Below are 19,774 nucleotides of genomic sequence, written 5' to 3' on the forward strand. Positions count from 1 at the left end.
CCCATTCCAATCAGGAACTAAAATAGTATAAATAAATGGAAATACTCTAGGTAAGTCCATAATGATCTATCAGGTCAGAATAAGTCATTAGTCAATAATTTCAGTATATATCTTTTTTTTGCAAAAAATATCAAAAATATGAGATATCACTAACCTTATTTTTAAAGAATACTTTGATTAAAAAAATAAATCTCTAAACTTTGACTGATTTAATTTAAACCTAAAACCCTATTATTTAAATATTTCATCAATATCTATATTATCATTCCTATCGATCGATTAATGTATTTTTTTAATTTTTTGACTACCATTAAATTCTCCATGTGAAAGACATTTTTATCTCTTACTATTACATTTGTATGTTACTTTCCATTTAAAATCAAGGATAATTTCCCCAATTTTTATTTTGTTTTAGCTTTCGCCATCTTTGTTAGGTTTTGATAACCCGTTTTGCACAAATTTCCAACTAATATCTTCAGATAAACAGTATTTGCTTTGCTACTCAAAGCTGGATTCCAATTGGACAAAAACATGAGCAGAGAGACAACCAAGCAAGCAGTTGTAAACAAGTCCATCCAATGACAGTTACCTAAATTAATCAGATAACTGGCAAATGGAGAATAAACCCTTAATTCTGACTTAAACTTCCCTTTCTAATGTAAAAACTGACCCACATGAAACAAGGAGGGGATATATCAACACCTGTCCAAAAGGCACACGTTCTATGAGATTAAGTTTCATATGAGACTTTTGTTGTGGATAGAATATCTAGAATCACTCAGGTTTACAAAAAAAAAGAAAAGTAAAGGGGGGGAGTGAGAGTAACTGGTTAATTTCTGCCCCCTGTCCCTATAACTGGGGCTGGTTTCAAACATCTTGGCATGGTAAGGCTATCATGGACCATGGCTGACTTTCATTCAGGATCTGAGAACAGAAGCACAAGAGGGGATCCAGGATCAGGGGCCAGCACCACTTCATGTCCCTAGAGGGGATCCAGGATCAGGGGCCAGCACCACTTCATGTCCCAAGATCATCTTGAGCATATGAAAATATTTCCAAAGTTGCATTTATTAAAGCATATTACTGATTGATTCTAGCCAAACTCTTTAGTTGACTAGAAGTAATTTTGCTCTCTAGCTTAGGAAGTGCTGAACAATACTGCTTAGGCGAGCTTAGCTGTTAGCAGTGGCTAACCAAACGTGACAATGCTAGCTTTCATCGTCAGTCGATAAGCAACTAATTCCACATCAACCACCCAAATCTGAAATGCTTGATATATACAGCCGTTCTTAACACTTCCTCAAAGCAAAGGGAGTGGTGCAGTGCAGCAGGAAGTAGTGTGAGAAACTTGATTAGCATTTCGCTTTGTTCACACAGGACACTAACGCTTGTGTAGCGGGACGTAGGCGGGACAAAAGTGTAACCTCGCTTTGTGCGCACTGTGAAATGTGTTTCCAAGAAATGTATTGTCTCCCTTTTTCATAACTTTTTTTCTGTTTACCTCATATTATTTAAACAATCTATTCTTACGCTTGACAAAAATAATCTGAGGTGCATCTCAGGGATTTTCATCGGGGAGTGGAGTTGGCAGTTCAAGATCTTGTGAAAAAGTTAAATTGATAATCACACTTTGAGTTAAAATGTAAAAAACAACACTAATTTGACTTGAGCTGTGCATGAGAGACTCCACGGTTAGCCTAGCATAACAAATGAAAGCTAAAGGGATCTATCTATAGAAGAGAATAAATGAACGCCTATACACATCCACTATGTGCCCTGTGTGTAAAAAGCCCTTGGACTGAAAGCCACTGAATGTCTTTAAGGCTTCCCTGTGTGGTGAGTGTGTGTGTGTGTGTGTGTGTGTGTGTGTGTGTACAAAACATCTTGTGACAAGGCTGTACTGTGACATATTGCATAAATCACCCTCACATGTTAGAATAACCCATAAAATCTAAACTCTTGTAAGCATTCTTTGTTTTACGTATTAGTTCCCTGTATGTGAGACTGACAGGAATCAGAGGACATAAGTGCAAGTCAATAAGTAGATCTGAGTGTGTGTGTGTGTGTGTGTGTGTGTGTGTGTGTGTGTGTGTGTGTGTCTCCAGCCCTCAGAGGGGAGTTTGTAGTTGTGTGTATTGCTGTGGTGGTGTGGAGGAGGTGGAGGAGGAGGAGTTGGGGGTGTTAGCCAGACGGGAGGAAGGGGAGGAGTCGGACAGCTGCAGCTCCTCCAGCTTCTTCAAGTACTCGTCTCTGAGCGCCAGCAGCTCCTTGTAGCGCTGCTCCACCGGGCTCTGCTGCTGCAACACACATACACACACACAACACACACTTTACTAAGGCGTCACAGAAAGATGCTTTAAAAAAAGAAAATGCATTGAAGCCATGTTGAGGTTTGCGATTAAAGCTTCACATATGGGTCATCATTTATAACATAATCACACTAAAAATAGTTTTAAAACCAACAAAACCCCTGATTTGAATGAAGTTCACCATCAGAATACATGAGGAATTCATCAATTTGATTTAATAAATAACCTGTCAGTTTGTGTCTCCCTTGCAAAATAGTACATACTTCATGAAAATGCGCTTTTTTAAAAGCTGAACACCAACAAATATTGAGTTATAGTTGAATATTTTGGTGATATAAATATGTTGTGAATTATGTAAAAGATTGCATCCATCTTTGGAAATAGATTTTTGACTTTTGGACTTATGCTACAGATAATAAATACATCCTGACATAAGCTGCTCATAACCAATTGACCCTTACGGGATTAATAAAGTTGTTGATTGATTGATACTTATGATCAGGGGTGCACACAACCTTTTTGCCCTGGTTCTCAAAGGAGCACCTGGAGATGTTGCTTGGTGCGCATCCTTAAAAATGAAATAAACCGGACCTTTTGAGGGGTACTTGACTTTATAAACGGGGGGGGGGGGGGGGGGGGGAAGTTGCGCTAGTGAGCACGCTCATGGACTGTTCACCGGAGCCTCGCAGCAGGGTTACTGTGCGGAGTGCATAAAGCAGACCCTTCACACGATAGCGAGGGGGTAGAGCGAGGGATCGACAGATGCCGTCGTGCTCGCGGACGGATTAAAAAAATCAAACCTAAACGGCTTACGAATTATACTTTGGCGGCCGTTAATATACCTGGGTGGCCCGCCCAGGTAAAGTCTATGTGTGGGAAACCCTGCTATCTTACCAGTTCATATGCAACTCGCAAATATCTCTCTCTCTCTCAATGTTGGTGCGCAAATGCGCCTTTTGGCAGGGAAACAGGGTTCAGGGGGAGTGGCTGTACCCGTAGGATAGAAAAGGGGGAAGTGACGTCTGACTCAGAGATCGTGCGGCTGTGGAGAAGAACGTGTTGCCCACATTCTGTTACTGAGTTTAGGCTAGTTAGCTAGCAGGTTTATTGTTTTGGGTGCAGTCACTTTTGCCTCCACTTGCTGTTCAAATAAATGTTGAAAAGTAAATCTGTTTACAGTTCTGTTTCATATGGGTGTTGAGAGATGTATCCATAGATTTAGTCACTAATTTTGCTCTCAAAGTGCACCAGATTAATGCATTTAACTTCAACATTTAAAAAAAAAATCTTCCTGGGGGAGCATGCCCCCTGCCCTGACCCCCCCAGGTCCACCACCTGCCCCACACCCCCTGTTAATTGGTCTCACCCACATTGAGGATGCTTCCTACGCCCATGTTTTATTCCATGTGTCAAGTCAGGCATATTGGGTCCAAATATTATTGCATCAATGATCTGTTAACATTAAAATCACTAAATATATGCTTTAACTATTTTACTCCAGGCAACTCAAGGGCTCAGGTAATGTGATTACTATATGAATAATGGTCCAAAATAACATAAAATGCATAGGGTTTTTTGTTAAGTAACATACTTTCGTCGCTGGCCGGCCGATACATGCCGCGCATTAATGGCACATTTCCACTGCAGCGGGGTAGCCCCGTTTAAGCGTCTCTAAGCGTCCTCGCTCAGGCCTCGGGCTGCCTCGCTGGCCGTCCCAGGCCGTGGTGCATTTCCATTACAGTTTAGGACCTGGGGTAGCAACGCAGTGTAGGCGGGGCATCTGTGCAGAGACATCCTGGAACACTTTCACATTTCAAAGTTGTTCCGTCGAGCTCCCGCTGGATTTGATCATCCCCAATGAGATGTAGGAACGTCGTCACCTCCTCGGTCGACCACGGTGTGCTTTTCTTTGACGTTGCCATTTTTGTAGCTCCTCCGTTTACAAAAATGCTGTGTATAAAAATGCTGCAAGCTTGCTTCTAGATATATATGCGACGCTAGGGATGATCTCGCGCACGATCTTGTGACGATTCTCTCTGACCAATCAGCAGTCGAGAGTGTTGACGTCACTAGTTCAGCCCTGGCCCTGGCCTGATAGAACCACGATTTTATGGGGCCGGAAAAAGTACCCGCTAGCCGGTGCTACGCTATATGGAAAGGCCACCAAAAACTGGCCTGGCCGCTTGAGGACGATTAAGGACGCTCATACGGGGCTACCCGCTGCAGTGGAAATGCGCCATAAGTGGGCCTGTCAGTCAATTAATCCCCCCCAGTCCGTCCCTGGGTATATAGCAGGGGTGGGCAAACTTCTTGGCTCAGGGGCCACTGTGAGTTTTAAAATTTGCCAGACGGGCCGGGCCAGTAGCAGATCGGTGAAAAAATATTTAGCTGTCCACTCCTCATTATACACTCGGCACTCAATGTTGACTTTTCTTTTCTTTGGTCCACTCATTGTTACAGATGCAGGTTCAGAGGTGAATTATTGCGTCATTACGTCATCGTTTACATCATGACGTAACCGTTTACGTGCCTTCTTATGACCCACACAACGTTTTACGTCGCTGATTTTCTCCGCAACACCGCTCTCAACAACATCAATAGAGACCACCAGACCGCGTCTGGTAGTTTTTAATTATACGAAGCCAGATTAAATTAAAGAACTACTTCTCCAACCTTATACCTTTCTCCAGAGTGCCGTGGTGCATTGTTTATTAATGTGGTTCAGCTGCATTACTGCCCGCTGCAGTGCTGCTCGTCTACCGGAGTTACTCTCCCGTTAACTCGCGGCAGCGGCCGCTGTAAAGTTTTCATTGTCTGACTGTCACAAGCAGCTGATAAATATCCCCCATAAGTGAATGTGTTTTAGTTTGAAAGCTGTTTGGCATCACAACGCTGTTATGAAAGTTTCTCTGGCATTCTACAGTGCTAATCAGACTACTATCTTGACTACTTGTTACTATCATATTGTGGCATAAGCCGTTTTTTACACGCATATTTTACCGGCGTATTTTTCATTATGATTTTACTTGTGATGGCCACATGTAGCCCATGTATTGATTCCATCCGATAGCTGCAATAATACAAAACAACAGGAAAACGTCTGCCTTTTCACAATGGTCAATAACAGTGAACGGATGGTTATTAAAGTAAGGTCAAATAAACAGAATCACACTAAGCCTGGTTAGTGTTGCCTTACTTTATATAAGTGTTTTTTATAAGTGTGTGGTTGCGTTCTAGTCACTTTGCTCAGCGCTACTGCTTGTTACAACTTGTATTCGCCGTACTCGCCATGAACTGTTATTGCTCAGTTTAATCTCGCCCCCTCCAATGTAAGCGTGAAATATTTGGTTCTCTGATCTTGCCGGGTTGCGGAGTGGGGCCAGAGAATAGACCAGACTCCAGCAAAGGTCAATTGTGTCTAGAGTGCGCCATCTAGTGGGATCAACTGAAATGCCGGGTATTGCAGGAAAAAGGCAAAATGAATGCGGTTACTATAATTTGGACAATTTTGTACCAATATTCGGCGGGGCCGGATTCAAAAGCCCAACGGGCCGTATATGGCCCGTGGGCCTTAGTTTGCCCATGCCTGGTATATAGGGATTACAACGCAATGGACAGTTACGAAAAAAGGGTTGTTAAATGTCAACAACAAAACATGAAATGCCATTTTAGCACAGCCTGGTTGTCTATAAATATCCTTGGGAAAACCTATACTAAATAAAATAAATATATTTGTTCAAGTCTCAATAAAAATAGAAATGTCCCATACCATTGGAACTTTTTTCTCCAATCATTTAAACCAGGGGTTCTCAAAGTGCGGCCTGCGGGCCAATGGCGGCCCTCGGAAATGTTTCTGGCGGCCCGCGATAGTTAATGTGACACGCTGAAATGCATGCGTTATATTTTAATCCTCCATGGTTGTATCTAGTAAGAATTAGAATGAGTAGCTTTCCAGCGGTATCTCCTGTGAGACTGTAACCAGGGCACAGCAGCCAATATGGCCGCTCAAAGCAGCTTGACTTTACACTGTGTGGGATTGGTGGATTTGTGTGTCCGTCAAGGAAATCTCGGCCGGCAGCCATCATGATCTGAAATGACCAATGGACATCGAGAAATCACTAAGGACCTACCCACCAAGTAAACAAAACATAAACCACGTGTCTCCCATCAGTTTACGTCTGTGAGGGGAGAGAGAGAGAGACAGAGAAAATGTCTAAAACCGACTTCGCTAGAGAATTTTTTCGCTAGCAGCAGTGAAGATAGAGCCTCAGAACCTGAAGTCTTCCACTCTTCTGAAGAAGAAGAAGAATACAAAGACAACAACAAGGATCCATTTGGACATGGGTAGGTGTAAATATTACAGTAATAGTGTACTGGCAATGTGTGGGGAATACCGCAAAAATGAACAATAGGTTTATTGATATATATTTTTTATCGATAGTCATGAACTTTTTATTGGGACAAAATAGACTCCATTAGCAAACGTTTACTCTGTGTTAACGTTATTTTGGTGTGTAAAAGTGAGATTACATGTGTAGATGATTAAATTAATAATTTATTCGTCCCACAACGGAGACATTTACAGTGACATGTTTTTGCCATCGATTATTTTATCATACTGTTCTGTACAGATGAGACTTTGTCATAGATTTATTTATATGTGTGCCTGTTATTATTTTACCGTCCTGTACAGATGAGACTTTGTAATCAGATGTAGCCTATGTATGCGTGTCTGTGATTTTATACTGAATGTAAAGTAACTGGAAATACCTGTGTGTGTGTGTGTGTGTGTGTGTGTGTGTGTGTGTGTGTGTGTGTGTGTGTGTGTGTGTGTGTGTGTGTGTGTGTGTGTGTGTGTGTGTGTGTGTGTGTGTGAGAGAGAGATCGAGAGAGACTCCTTCTGTAACCTCCCAAACTTTATTTTTATGTGTGCATTGTTATTTGTGCTTGAGCAACATTTTACTTGAACTTTATTTAAATGCAATTAGTTGTAATTATTGTCCTACACAGGCGGCGTTTATCCAGTAGCCACAACATCCATCTGTGCCGGCCCCCAGGTCAAGATCTACTGTGGCTCAAGGGCCTTCACCAGAGCCATCACCACCAAGGACCAGCAAACCATCATCACTACAGCTGCCTCCATCTGCGGCTGCCACCAGGTCAAGATACACCTCAGCACAAAGGCTCCACCACAGCCATCACCTACAACCCAGCCAGCAAGGAGGTCTCGTGGAGTTCTCGTATAGCACTTGTACACCCCACCTACACAGCAGCCCATGCACCATCACCCCCATCTTCACAGCAGCCAGACCCACTGTCTTGGAAGACAGACAAAGACCTTGACACTGTCTTGACATTTATAATGAATAGTTGGTTGAAAGTTCTGATGTTCAATATTGTAAATAGTGAGATTTTCCTGTTTCCTATATTTATATAAATAGTTGGTTGAAAAAAACATATTTATAATAAATTGTTGGTTGAAAAAAAAGGTTGAATGCTCAATTTGTATTTGTACACATCACATGAACCTTGGTATGTAATATGAAGTCATTATTCAGTCCTGATGTATCTCAGTCCCTGCTGTGGTGAAAGTAGAGTGATAAACACCTATTTCACTCAAAATTTGAATTTAATGTTTTTCATTTTAGACATGAATAACACATTTATATACAGTGTAATTCAAATATTTCACTGCTTTTGTGATCCTAGGACTTTGGTAACCAAATCTAAAACACCAAAACAATTCGATCACATGAGTAAATTTGTGTTTTGAAGATTTTCCAAAAATCAGATTTCACATTTTAAGCTTTTGAGCTACTTATCTCATCAAACAGTGCTCTAAGGTGAGCAATATGCATATATAGCAAGACCAGAGATTTTGATATTTAACACATGGGGTGCCATGTTAGAAGAAATACATTTAAAAGGTGATTTAAGAAAACATCTAAAAATCGAGAAAATACCCTTAGACTCCAGAGGGTTAAGAATGGTAAAAATGCGCCCCCTGGGTTGTCATTCCTAAATTATGAATGACAGCTTGTGGAAAGTTTGCATGGCAACTAGGCATCTCGCGAGTTGCGGTAATTGGTTAGTACAATAAAGAAAGGATTTGTTTTGGAATTATTTTGTGTTCCGTTTTTTCTTGGGCGGCCCTCAATCCAATATTGGGTACCTAAATTGGCCCTCACTCATCAAAACTTTGAGAACCCCTGATTTAAACTATTCTTTTCATACAGTGGCTATAAAAATGGTGATGCCTTCTCAATTGTCTATTCCTTTTAGTTATGGAATAATGACACAACATTACAAAGTTGTCTAGTAGTCACCTACTGCATGCCCTTGTTCTGATCAATTAGTTTCACAAAGAAGAGATAATTACTGCCATAGATACAGTATCAAACAAACCCCTTTAAAACTGATACAAATCAAAATTGGTCTGGGGCCTAGTGCAGATCATAGTAAAATATAACACACAGAGGCCCTCCTACCTGTTGTCGGATGCGGGGGTTCCAGCGGATGTAGTACGTTACCCACAGCTCTAGGTGGCGCATGCTGGCGACGGGGTAGAGGACCCTGCCGGACTCGGGGGTGTAGAAGGGGTTTAAATACATCTCTGACATCTCCGTCTTACTGTTGACCAGAGACCACAGAGACACCGTCTTCAGCCTCACCTCCTGGACAGAGAGAAGAGAAAGAGAGACATTTAGAAATAATCCTCTGCAAGTTAAAGTCAGCTTTAGGGAGGGGCGGGAGTGTTAAAGTCTTACGTGCTGGTCTCGTGCACTCTCACAGTTGTAGAGGAAAGTCCCGAAGCAGCAGCTGTAGAGATTATCCAGGATGGTCAGCAGGAGGCGCTCATTGAACTCAAAGGCTGTAGGAAACTGAGAGGAGAGAAAATTCAGCCTCCTCATCTCAGCAGATTGTAGGATTGGTCTTTAAGATAAATTCCTTGTTTTTGTTATACTGTGAATAGCACCGCCATGAAGTGATAAAATGCGCCTACTCAGGGTCCTTTTTTTTGTTGCGGTGCAATTAACAGCACACGCAGAGCAGCAACCTGTGTTCTCCTGCAGCGAGCACCATGTTCAGGTGAGAGGAAGGCGTGAAAATGTGGGAGGATTGTTCAGACGAGGCAGAACAAATATATTTTGGTTGATAATGAGGCTCACACGTCAGGATTAAAAATGCTAAGATTCAGACAAACTATGTTAATCAAACCTCAGATCCAGTAGATTTGTTTGAATCAGTTCAAGCAGGAACATCTGCTAATCCTTAATATAAATAAAAATGAATTAATAGATATATTAATTAAAAAAGCTATGTAATAAAGAAAATCAATAATAATAACATGTATTTAGAGGCACCTTTTAAAGCACCCCAGTACACCTTAAAATGTGTAAAACATGCTAAAAAAGGTTAGAAACAGCGACAAAGGACAGTAACAGGGAACATGTAGGGAAATGTAGCTCACTACAGTCTACTGACTCTCCCAGTACGAGTTGTCCACAGCTGCTTGATTTGAAATTAAAAACCTCTCCTTCAGCTCATTAAATCCCAGCATGTTTCCAAAGGCAGCAGGACACACATAAAACTACAAATGTGCAGTCTCTCTGCTGTGTTTATTAACCACCACAACCTCCAATATATATATTTATAATCCGCCTTTTTGCACTTTGAGCTGCTGCACTTACATAAACCAAAATAGCAAAATAAGACTCCCACGAGTTCTGCTCACCAGACATTCTACTCTGCTTCCATGATTTAAAGAGTGCAGCGGTGTCTTTTCAGGAGGCTGTTTGTGGCAATTTCATCTAATTAAACCCCAACTGCCGGCTCTAGCTATAAATATGGAAAAGCCTCTCATCTTGGTTTAAATTAGACTATTATAGCACCCATGTGACGGATGATAGAAATGCCTTTAAGGGTACATTCCCACACGATAATATGCAGCGTGATGATTCAGATACATACCTGTTTAGTCATCTGCCACACGCAGTCGATGAACTGCACGAAGATCGGGGATCGGTCCTGATCCGCGTGGTTCTTGTCGCCGTGACCTATTCTCTACACACATACACACGCTTAACTAACACGTTTTTTAGATATAGGGACAACATTCAAGATTGAGGCTCAAATACTTTATAGTGAAATGTATACTGTAACAGCTGAACTGTAGTTTTGGCAATACAAATCTTAAGTCTCTTACAGTGCAACATACCGAGAAATAAAGCTAGTGCAAGAAGAAATAGAAATAAAATAGTGCAAGAGAAGGGTGCAGGGGACCCTAAAGTTCAAATAAATTCAGATAAATAAAAAATGAAATCTAGAAATGTAAAACTAAATACTGTACAGTGGAATAAAACAATGCGTATAGAATTGTGCAGTGATGATCAATGTTTTGTAGGCTGACCCAGAATGTAGCATCACCAGGGGGTCCCTCTACAAAAGCAATGGGTTTTCCCCTTTGTATTTTGCAGAAAATAAGATCTGTGGCACTCACACATTCAACCTTTTAGCAGGATAATTTCCACATATTAACACCACTTTGTGACTCTTAAGCCTAAATACAATTGCCCGAATTTAAAAGCTAATGCTAAGCTAGTAGTTCACGGTTGCATGGCTGAACATAAATACCAATGACGTATTTTATATCGGAAAACAAAACATGAACAACTCTGCAACTTGTGTTAACCACAGACCTTATTTCAGGCTTCTAACCACAAAAACCTCTGACTTGGAGACGAAGCAACCGGAAGTGGTCAAATGGTTAGTTATTTCTGGGTTTCAGGACCATATAGTAGTAACATAAATGAATATGTAGACATCAGGGTTCATACACTTTTTCACCAATGATTTTCCATGACTTCTCCATGAACTTTACCTAATTGTCCATGACCAAAAAATTACTCTCTCAGTGGTACCACTGAAAATTGTTTATTTTAACATGAAACAGGAAAATAAGGTCTGCATATGAAACATGTTGTGCCTATCTAAAACAAATCAAATAGGCTTACTAGCTTCTACACGCTAAAGCAACTAAAATCTCTCACCAGCAAAATGCCTCGTCAGTTAAATGCCATTTTACGTTTCAGTACTATACGATACAGTATTTATTAGATGGATAAAATATAAATTATATTTGATGCAACTTTAGTTACATTTCCATGACTTTTCCAAAACTTTGGGAAAAATATTGTTTTCCATAACTTTTCCAGGGCCTGGAATTAGCTTTTTGAATTTCCATGATTTTTCCGGGTTTTTAATGGCCGTAAGAACCCTGAGACATTCAGCTTTGCTAAATGGCAGTTATTGATATTCAGGGTTCTTACACCTTTTCCAAAGTCAAATTCAAGCATTTTCAAGGTGCATTTTCAAGCATCTTACAGCTGTTGTAAATTACATATTTATATACACATACTTATACGCAAATGATTATTTCCCTACCTCACATTAAATCAGATGTTCTTTATGCTATAAACAACCAACTGTGTGTTTTGTGATAGCATTCTAAATGAGGATGAACAATTAAAGAAAAGAAAACTAAGTTTAATATTTCAAAATGAGTGACCCATCTGTACGTAGACTGGGCATCCCATATAACCTGGCTGAGCCAATATAAAACAATTAGCCAAATTACTTTTCAATACATTATTGATTACTATTTTTGAGGTACTTTTAGGTTGGCAGTAAACACAAGTCAGAGGTAAATGGTGTACTTTTACTCCACTACATGTATTTAATACCTTCAGTTACTTGACAGATCTGGATGAATGATGTGAAATATAATCAAGTGTTAAATCAGACTTTAGTTCCACCTGGAGTAAATCCACAAGCTACCCTGCAGTATACAAAGTCATTCAAACTAGCTGTACCTTTACCAGCTTTGAGAACACTTTAAAGATCAATCATTATACAACATATCATATACAGTGGGGCAAATAAGTATTTAGTCAGCCACCAATTGTGAAAGTTCTCCCACTTAAAAAGATGAGAGGCCTGTAATTTTCATCCTAGGTATACCTCAACTATGAGAGACAAAATGAGAAAAAACAAATCCAGAAAATCACATTGTCTGATTTTTAAAGAATTTATTTGCAAATTATGGTGGAAAATAAGTATTTGGTCAATAACAAAAGTTCATCTGAATACTTTGTTATATACCCTTTGTTGGCAATGACAGAGGTCAAATGTTTTCTGTAAGTCTTCACAAGGTTTTCACACACTGTTGCTGGTATTTTGGCCCATTCCTCCATGCAGATCTCCTCTAGAGCAGTGATGTTTTGGGGCTGTCGCTGGGCAACACGGACTTTCAACTCCCTCCAAAGATTTTCTATGGGGTTGAGATCCCAGGACCTTGAAATGCTTCTTACGAAGCCACTCCTTCGTTGCCCGGGCGGTGTGTTTGGGATCATTGTCATGCTGAAAGACCCAGCCACGTTTCATCTTCAATGCCCTTGCTGATGGAAGGAGGTTGTCACTCAAAATCTCACGATACATGGCCCCATTCATTCTTTCCTTTACACGGATCAGTCGTCCTGGTCCCTTTGCAGAAAAACAGCCCCAAAGCATGATGTTTCCACCCCCATGTTTCACAGTAGGTATGGTGTTCTTTGGATGCAACTCAGCATTCTTTCTCCTCCAAACACGTCTAGTTGAGTTTTTACCAAAAAGTTCTATTTTGGTTTCATCTGACCATATGACATTCTCCCAATCCTCTTCTGGATCATCTAAATGCTCTCGAGCAAACTTCAGACGGGCCTGGACATGTACTGGCTTAAGCAGGGGGACACGTCTGGCACTGCAGGATTTGAGTCCCTGGCGGCGTAGTGTGTTACTGATGGTAGCCTTTGTTACTTTGGTCCCAGCTCTCTGCAGGTCATTGACTAGGTCCCCCCGTCTGGTTCTGGGATTTTTGCTCACCGTTCTTGTGATCATTTTGACCCCACGGGGTGAGATCTTGCGTGGAGCCCCAGATCGAGGGAGATTATCAGTGGTCTTGTATGTCTTCCATTTTCTAATAATTGCTCCCACAGTTGATTTCTTCACACCAAGCTGCTTACCTATTGCAAATTCAGTCTTCCCAGCCTGGTGCAGGTCTACAATTTTGTTTCTGGTGTCCTTTGACAGCTCTTTGGTCTTTAGTGGAGTTTGGAGTGTGACTGTTTGAGGTTGTGGACAGGTGTCTTTTATACTGATAACGAGTTCAAACAGGTGAGTGGAGGACAGAGGAGGCTCTTAAAGAGAGGGAATGCTCATGACACGCATGTTTAAATAATTATCATCCGATAAAACAGACCAGTCTCTGCCAGTCTTTTTAAAAAAAAAATTTAATCCGATGACGTTATCAGTGATTTTAAGCTGATTAATTACCGAAATAACATCAACCCTGTGGGCGGCGCTATTTTGACGAGTCACATGACTTATTTTACCGGAAGTGACGTGAACTATGCGTTTGGTGTCGAGGACAAATTGACGGATGTGCTTTGTTCATGTTGTTTACTCTAGTTACTCTCTCAATTCTATAGAAATATGCCTCATTGTATCGCGAAACATTGCCACAATTCGGAGAGGAACAATCCACGGAATACTCGGTTCCATCTATTGCCAACGGGTAAGCGTAGGAAGTACGTTCGGAGGTAGTGGCTAGCGAAATGTGCTCGGCCCGAACCGAAAGATCCACAGGCAGCGAACATTTCAAGTTTCCGGATGACTACTCTCTGAGAGTATGATGAAACATAAAATGGGATTTATTAATCAACCATTACTTAATGGGGATGCAGTGCACTGCCAATGCCAGCCAGCGTAAGCACATTACTCAGCAGACTTTACTTATTGTTTACTACGTAAGGAAGTAGGAATTGCAGGACACAGAGCGCACGGAGCACAGAGCGGACAGCAGATAACGGAATTGCAGTTGTATTGCTTATAGATCAGAACATTTCAAAGGGGACACAGTCACATTGGATATTAACCTATGGATTAACTACATCATCGTTTTTATCGTTGTAATGCCATTGAAGATCAGACAAAGACCAAGGTAAGTCATGTTAGCCTAGTGCATGTTAATACCTAGCACCACTTGTTTTGATGTACGTTTTTGTTGATAACGTCGCGAGTTTGTATCTTTCAATGTTGAGGTGAGCACCGTTAGATTCTGTGTCTTTACGATCATAAACTATGTGTTGGATGTGCAGCTAGGATAAGTAATAACGGAGCTAGGAGTGATTTTCGGTGCAGTAATAGGTTAGCATTTTTCGCTCTGGGCTAATTCAGAGGCTCACTGTTAGCATTGTGTGGTTTTTTTGAAGAAAAAAATTAAAAAGATCAGTTAAATTAGTTTTTTTCCCGTTATATGGATATCAAATATTCATAGTTTATTAAATATTAAGGTTCCTTAGACGTTGTTTCCTGCAAATGACGCAATTTCGGTAAGAGGATAACAGAGTATGTTTATTATTTTTTTTACAGTTGTATTTGGATGGAATGAATACCTATAGTCAGGGGTGCACATAACTTTTTTGCCCTGGTTCTCAAAGGAGCACCTGGAGATGTTGCTTGGTGCTCATCCTTAAAATGAAATAAACTGTAACTTTTGAGGGGGTCTTGACTTTATTTGCCAGACACATGGCACAGAACACACATGCAGAGGTGAACACAGAACACACATGCAGAGGTGAACACAAAACAACATTAGCACGACCAGTAATCCTACAAGCTGTCATCACTACCCTCCTGACTGTTCTCCTCGCTGTCTTCCTCTCTGTCAGACATGGTAGCTGATGATGTAGGCCTACTACTTTCTCTCTGGTTGAGTCTGCGATTAGCTGCTTGCATCCACAAGTCAACAGCTGGGTTTGGGTCGAAAGTCACTGTTGTCATCTTAGACAAGTGGATGTAATCAAATAAGTATGTGAACATAACCAATAGCCTACCATAGCCAATAAGAAATGAATGTAACTTATTTTATTTATGTTGTTCATTCATATCTTATTTTACCTTAACATTTATTTATTTATGCATTTTTTTTAATCTCTCCAGTTTTAAAGGATATTTTTGGTTACTGTCCTATAGTATACATTGGAATGATTTCAAACCTGTTTATCCCAATAATTATAAAGGAGTGCCTTGGAAATATGTGTTTACATCAATTGTGACCAAACCGTTTGAACTTAGACTAAAGTGAACTATCTAAACACTCAAGAGTCCTTTACCTCACTGAGCTGTAGTTATCAGCCTCAGTCTGACTGGAGAGGACTCTCCCTCCACATTATTGTAGAAACATCTTCTTCTTATATCCGTTAGAGCAGCTAGCACCAGATTCTAATAACAACAGTGCCGGTACCGGTGCACCCTCCCTCTCTCCCACGCTCACTCGCACTTTGGCTGTGAGCTGCGGGCGCCAGATAAGCCAACATCCCCCATTTTCATCACTTACAGCGCCCATCATACAGGGCAAATGAAACGTGTAACCGGGGTGAAAAGGGTGTTACATTTACTTAATTGTGAATATCGTTACATCAAGGCCGAAAATTAGGATGAGCACCAACGGTCAAAAATGTTTTTTTCCTCCCAGAGCTGTCAGCGCAGCGACTCCACAGATCTGGCGCCCTAGGCGAACATCTATTACGCCAGTGCTACGGGCCGGCCCTGAGTTAATATCATAGGTTCATATGCAACTCGCAAATATATTTCTCTCTCTCTCTTCTCTTTTCTCTCTTTTCCCTTCTCACTCTCCCTCTCTCTCTCTCAATGTTGGTACGCAAATGCGCCTTTTTTCAAATGATACGGTGCTCTTTTTTTGGCGGAGGTGCGCATGCGCACCTGTTATGTGCAGCCCTGCCTATAGTGATAATTCAAAGTAAGTCCGCCTGGACTTTATTTTTCTAAACTTCTTCCTCGGCTGACGAGTCCGAACTCAAATACTCCGCCATGTTTTCGTCGTGTGTTTACAAAGTGAACGCATAGATGACGTCACGACCTAGTTTTTCGGATCATGTGACTACTGAAAATGGCCAAAATGGCAGCTGCCTGACGGAATATACAGGTTTTGATAAAAAAAGAGCTATAAAATCATTATTTACTGGGGAATATCGCTGATTTCTTCAGGGTATGGTTTAAACATAATGTTTCACTAAATACTGAAGTTTGAAAAACTATCTAATGACTGGAGCCTTCCTTTAAAGAAGAAGTTACAGGTCTGTGAGAGCCAGAAATCTTGTTTGTTTGTAGGTGACCAAACACTTATTTTACCGAGGAATTTACCAATTAATTCATTAAAAATCCTACAATGTGATTTCCTGGATTCTTTCCCCCCATTCTGTCTCTCATCGTTGAAGTGTACCTAGGATGAAAATTACAGGCCTCTCATCTTTTTAAGTGGGAGAACTTGCACAATTGGTGGCTGACTAAATACTTTTTTGCCCCACTGTATATTATTCTGAGATGGACCAATCTGCACAACTATATTTTGATGATAACACTTTTCTACTTTTACTTGAGGAACATTTTGAATGTAGGACTTTTACTGTAACAGAGTATTCCTACACTCTGGTACTTGTACTTTTACTCAAGTACAAGATCTGAGTACTTCTACTTTTACTAAGTACAAGATCTGAGTACTTGTACTTTTACTCAAGTACAAGATCTGAGTACTTATTCCACCTCTGGTAGCGTATTAGCCTGAATTGTAGCCACAAAATCATGCAGAGCTGCATAAAAATAGACTCACAATGGTAACAAGTGGAAAATAATATTTACAAATGTGTACAATGATTTTTAGGTAATTTTGACTACTCAAGACACCTGACTTATACATCTTCAAAGGAAGACTGTGTTCATTCTACAATTACATGGGATTAAAGCAAAATGTAGTTTTACTTGTATACTACTTCAATTTTATATAAAAGACAGTTTGTTTTCATCTGTTTTCAAATAAACAAAGTATTGGCTTTCAGAATGTTAAACTTGTTTCGGCAAATTCAGATGATAAATACAACTTTGAAGCTTGTAACGGCATAATTACAAGCAGAGAACAGAGTAATTTAACGTCACAGCAAGCATAACAACAGTCGGTGTTTCTTGTGAGTGTTTCCCCGGTACACAAACGCAAAAATACACAAACACACTCGCAAGTTTCCCCCAGACCAGTAATACAAACAAAAATGTGTCTTCGGGTCAATGTGACTGATTTCCATAGAGCAAGTCATATTTGGTTTAGGCACGAAACATACTACCAGTAGAAATACATTGCTTTTAAAATCGCTCTGTGTCGAATCAATAGATTATATTTCGTGACTATAACACGAAATGCCGTGAGTGCTTCATCCACTTCATCCTCTGAACACCACAGGATGGCGACTGACATAACATAGGTACGCTCCTCTGAAATGATAGACCCCTGCAATTATTATTATCCCACATCGAGTTCGCTATTCAGCTTGCTAACGTTAGCTTAAACAAGCGTAACATGCAACGTTAGCCTAATCTAAAATGCTCTACTACGGCGTACCTTTCATGTGGGTCGTCAGCGCATACTCTCCCATCGTTATTTTTTGCAAACTTTGCAGGAGGCTACTCGTGGGCTTGACCCTCGTCTTAGCCATGGCTTGTATTCGTCTTCTGCTAGCCAACGCTCGTTGAAAACGGCAACCTCCTGGCATACTGTCATCTATCACTCTCATCAGAATGCCCAGGTCACACGTAACAAAAACACTTGCCGGCATACTTGCCAACCTTGAGACCTCAGAAATCGGGAGCATTTCAAAACCACCGCGGGGGGGTGCTAGTGGATCGCCGGAGCTGTTAGATTAACATTAACGTGCTTATTGTAGTTCTGAGTGAAATGCCTTGCGGCCTGTAGCACCATCCTCTTGATGGAGCATATGTGTGGGCTGGACCAGGAAAGGAGTGAGCAGAGGGTCGAGTTGTCCATTCTTGTTCTGTTTTTCTGTGACTATCTAGTTGCGCACGCTACTAAAGAGCACTGTTGGGACTAACGCGTTACAAAGTAAGTAACGTTATTTTTGGCAGTAACTAGTACTCTAACGCATTACTTTTTAAATTCAGTAACTCAGTTACCGTTACTACATGGTGCGTTACTCCGTTAGTTTTTTTATATAGTCAACAGCCAGGCGAACAGAAATGAGAACTGTACTTAAGTACAGTACTTGAGTAAATGTACTTAGATACTTCCTGTGTCACATGCGGAGACGCGCTGTGGGCGTGTTTGTGTTGTTTATTAACAAGACTATCATGGCGGCGGCGGAGCTCAAGTCTAGTTTCTCCACCTGCAGATATTCTCACTATTTCACTTTTGTCGAGCACAAAGAAAAGAAAGTTTCTGCTAAATGTAAGTTGTGTCCTGGCGGGTCAAAGATCCTATCTACTGCCCAAAACAGTCATTCAAATCTCTTAAAACATCTGCAAAAACAACATGCTGGGACGAAGCTAGTAACTAAGACCGGCACAGACCCAGACTCAGCCGACGCCACTCCACCTCCACCTACGTAAGCAACAGCGGCTGGATTTTAACCAAGGGACTGCTAGCCAGGGAAAAGTCGATAAAGCCATTGCACAGTATGTTCAAATCAAATCAAGTTTTATTTATATAGCACATTTATAAACGATTTTTGGTCGAGCCAAAGTGCTGTACATATAATAAAATTAGCCTATAGTAGAGACACTTTACAGCAAATAATGTTGTAGAACACATGCAGGCTATTGCTACAGTGGAGTCACCCGCTTTCAGGGAGCTAGTTAGCATGATACCATGTCCGGGCGGCACACGGCATATGGGACGGAAAACTTTTTCCAACTACCTGGAGAAAGAATATACAAAAATGGAAAGCCAGCTAATATCGATGCAATCCAGAATGCATATAATGCATGTCAAGTGTGGAGAATTGAAGATTTTATCACCTGATATATAAGAAGTGTTACCTTTGAATGGCAGAAAGTCTTGTTGCAATTTCCAGATATGGAAGGAGGCCCCTTGAGTTTCTCTGTTAATTATCAATAGTCTGGGCAAGTAACAGGGGAATCCTCAGATTTAATGCAGTTACATTCTTGTAGTTAATGATGCATGACAGGCAGACCAATAAAAAGCCTTGAGAATTGAGTCACACAGTTAAGAGAGACAATAGTCCTTCTGAATTATCAATAAATGTATTCAGTCCAGTAAAGCAGACTCCGAGGTGAAGGGAAGTTCACAGAAGCCTTTAGGCTACAAGAACAATTAACTTCTGTTAATGATAAAGATGTGTCTGCGTTAAAGATGTTTGGGGAAGAAGTGGGTCTAGCAGCAGCTAGATGGGATTACTGCTCAAAACGATACCTGTACTTGTGTTTTATATTGATTTCTCTGTTTTATTCTTTCATAATTGTGAGGACTAAAATTGCTACAACATAAAGGGGGGGGGGGCAGTTATGCAGGACAGGAGACTATGGGGGAGGGGAGCCAAGAGGGA

General features: G+C 40.8%; 1 protein-coding gene across 1 annotated transcript in view; it reads right to left on the bottom strand.

The window, feature by feature from the left end:
- Positions 1 to 358: 358 nt before the first annotated feature.
- Positions 359 to 19,774, bottom strand: part of mtm1 (myotubularin 1) — a 67,694-nt gene continuing 48,278 nt past the window's right edge. Inside the window, exons 13-16 of the mRNA XM_034231954.1 lie at positions 10,281 to 10,373; positions 9,077 to 9,190; positions 8,798 to 8,983; positions 359 to 2,297 (exon numbers count right to left, since the gene is read on the bottom strand). Coding sequence (XP_034087845.1) covers positions 2,109 to 2,297; positions 8,798 to 8,983; positions 9,077 to 9,190; positions 10,281 to 10,373 — 582 coding nt within the window. The 3' untranslated portion in view covers positions 359 to 2,108. The remainder of the gene's footprint in view (positions 2,298 to 8,797; positions 8,984 to 9,076; positions 9,191 to 10,280; positions 10,374 to 19,774) is intronic.

This window comes from Gymnodraco acuticeps, unplaced genomic scaffold (genome assembly GCF_902827175.1).
Source record: "Gymnodraco acuticeps unplaced genomic scaffold, fGymAcu1.1, whole genome shotgun sequence".
NCBI lineage: Eukaryota > Metazoa > Chordata > Actinopteri > Perciformes > Bathydraconidae > Gymnodraco > Gymnodraco acuticeps.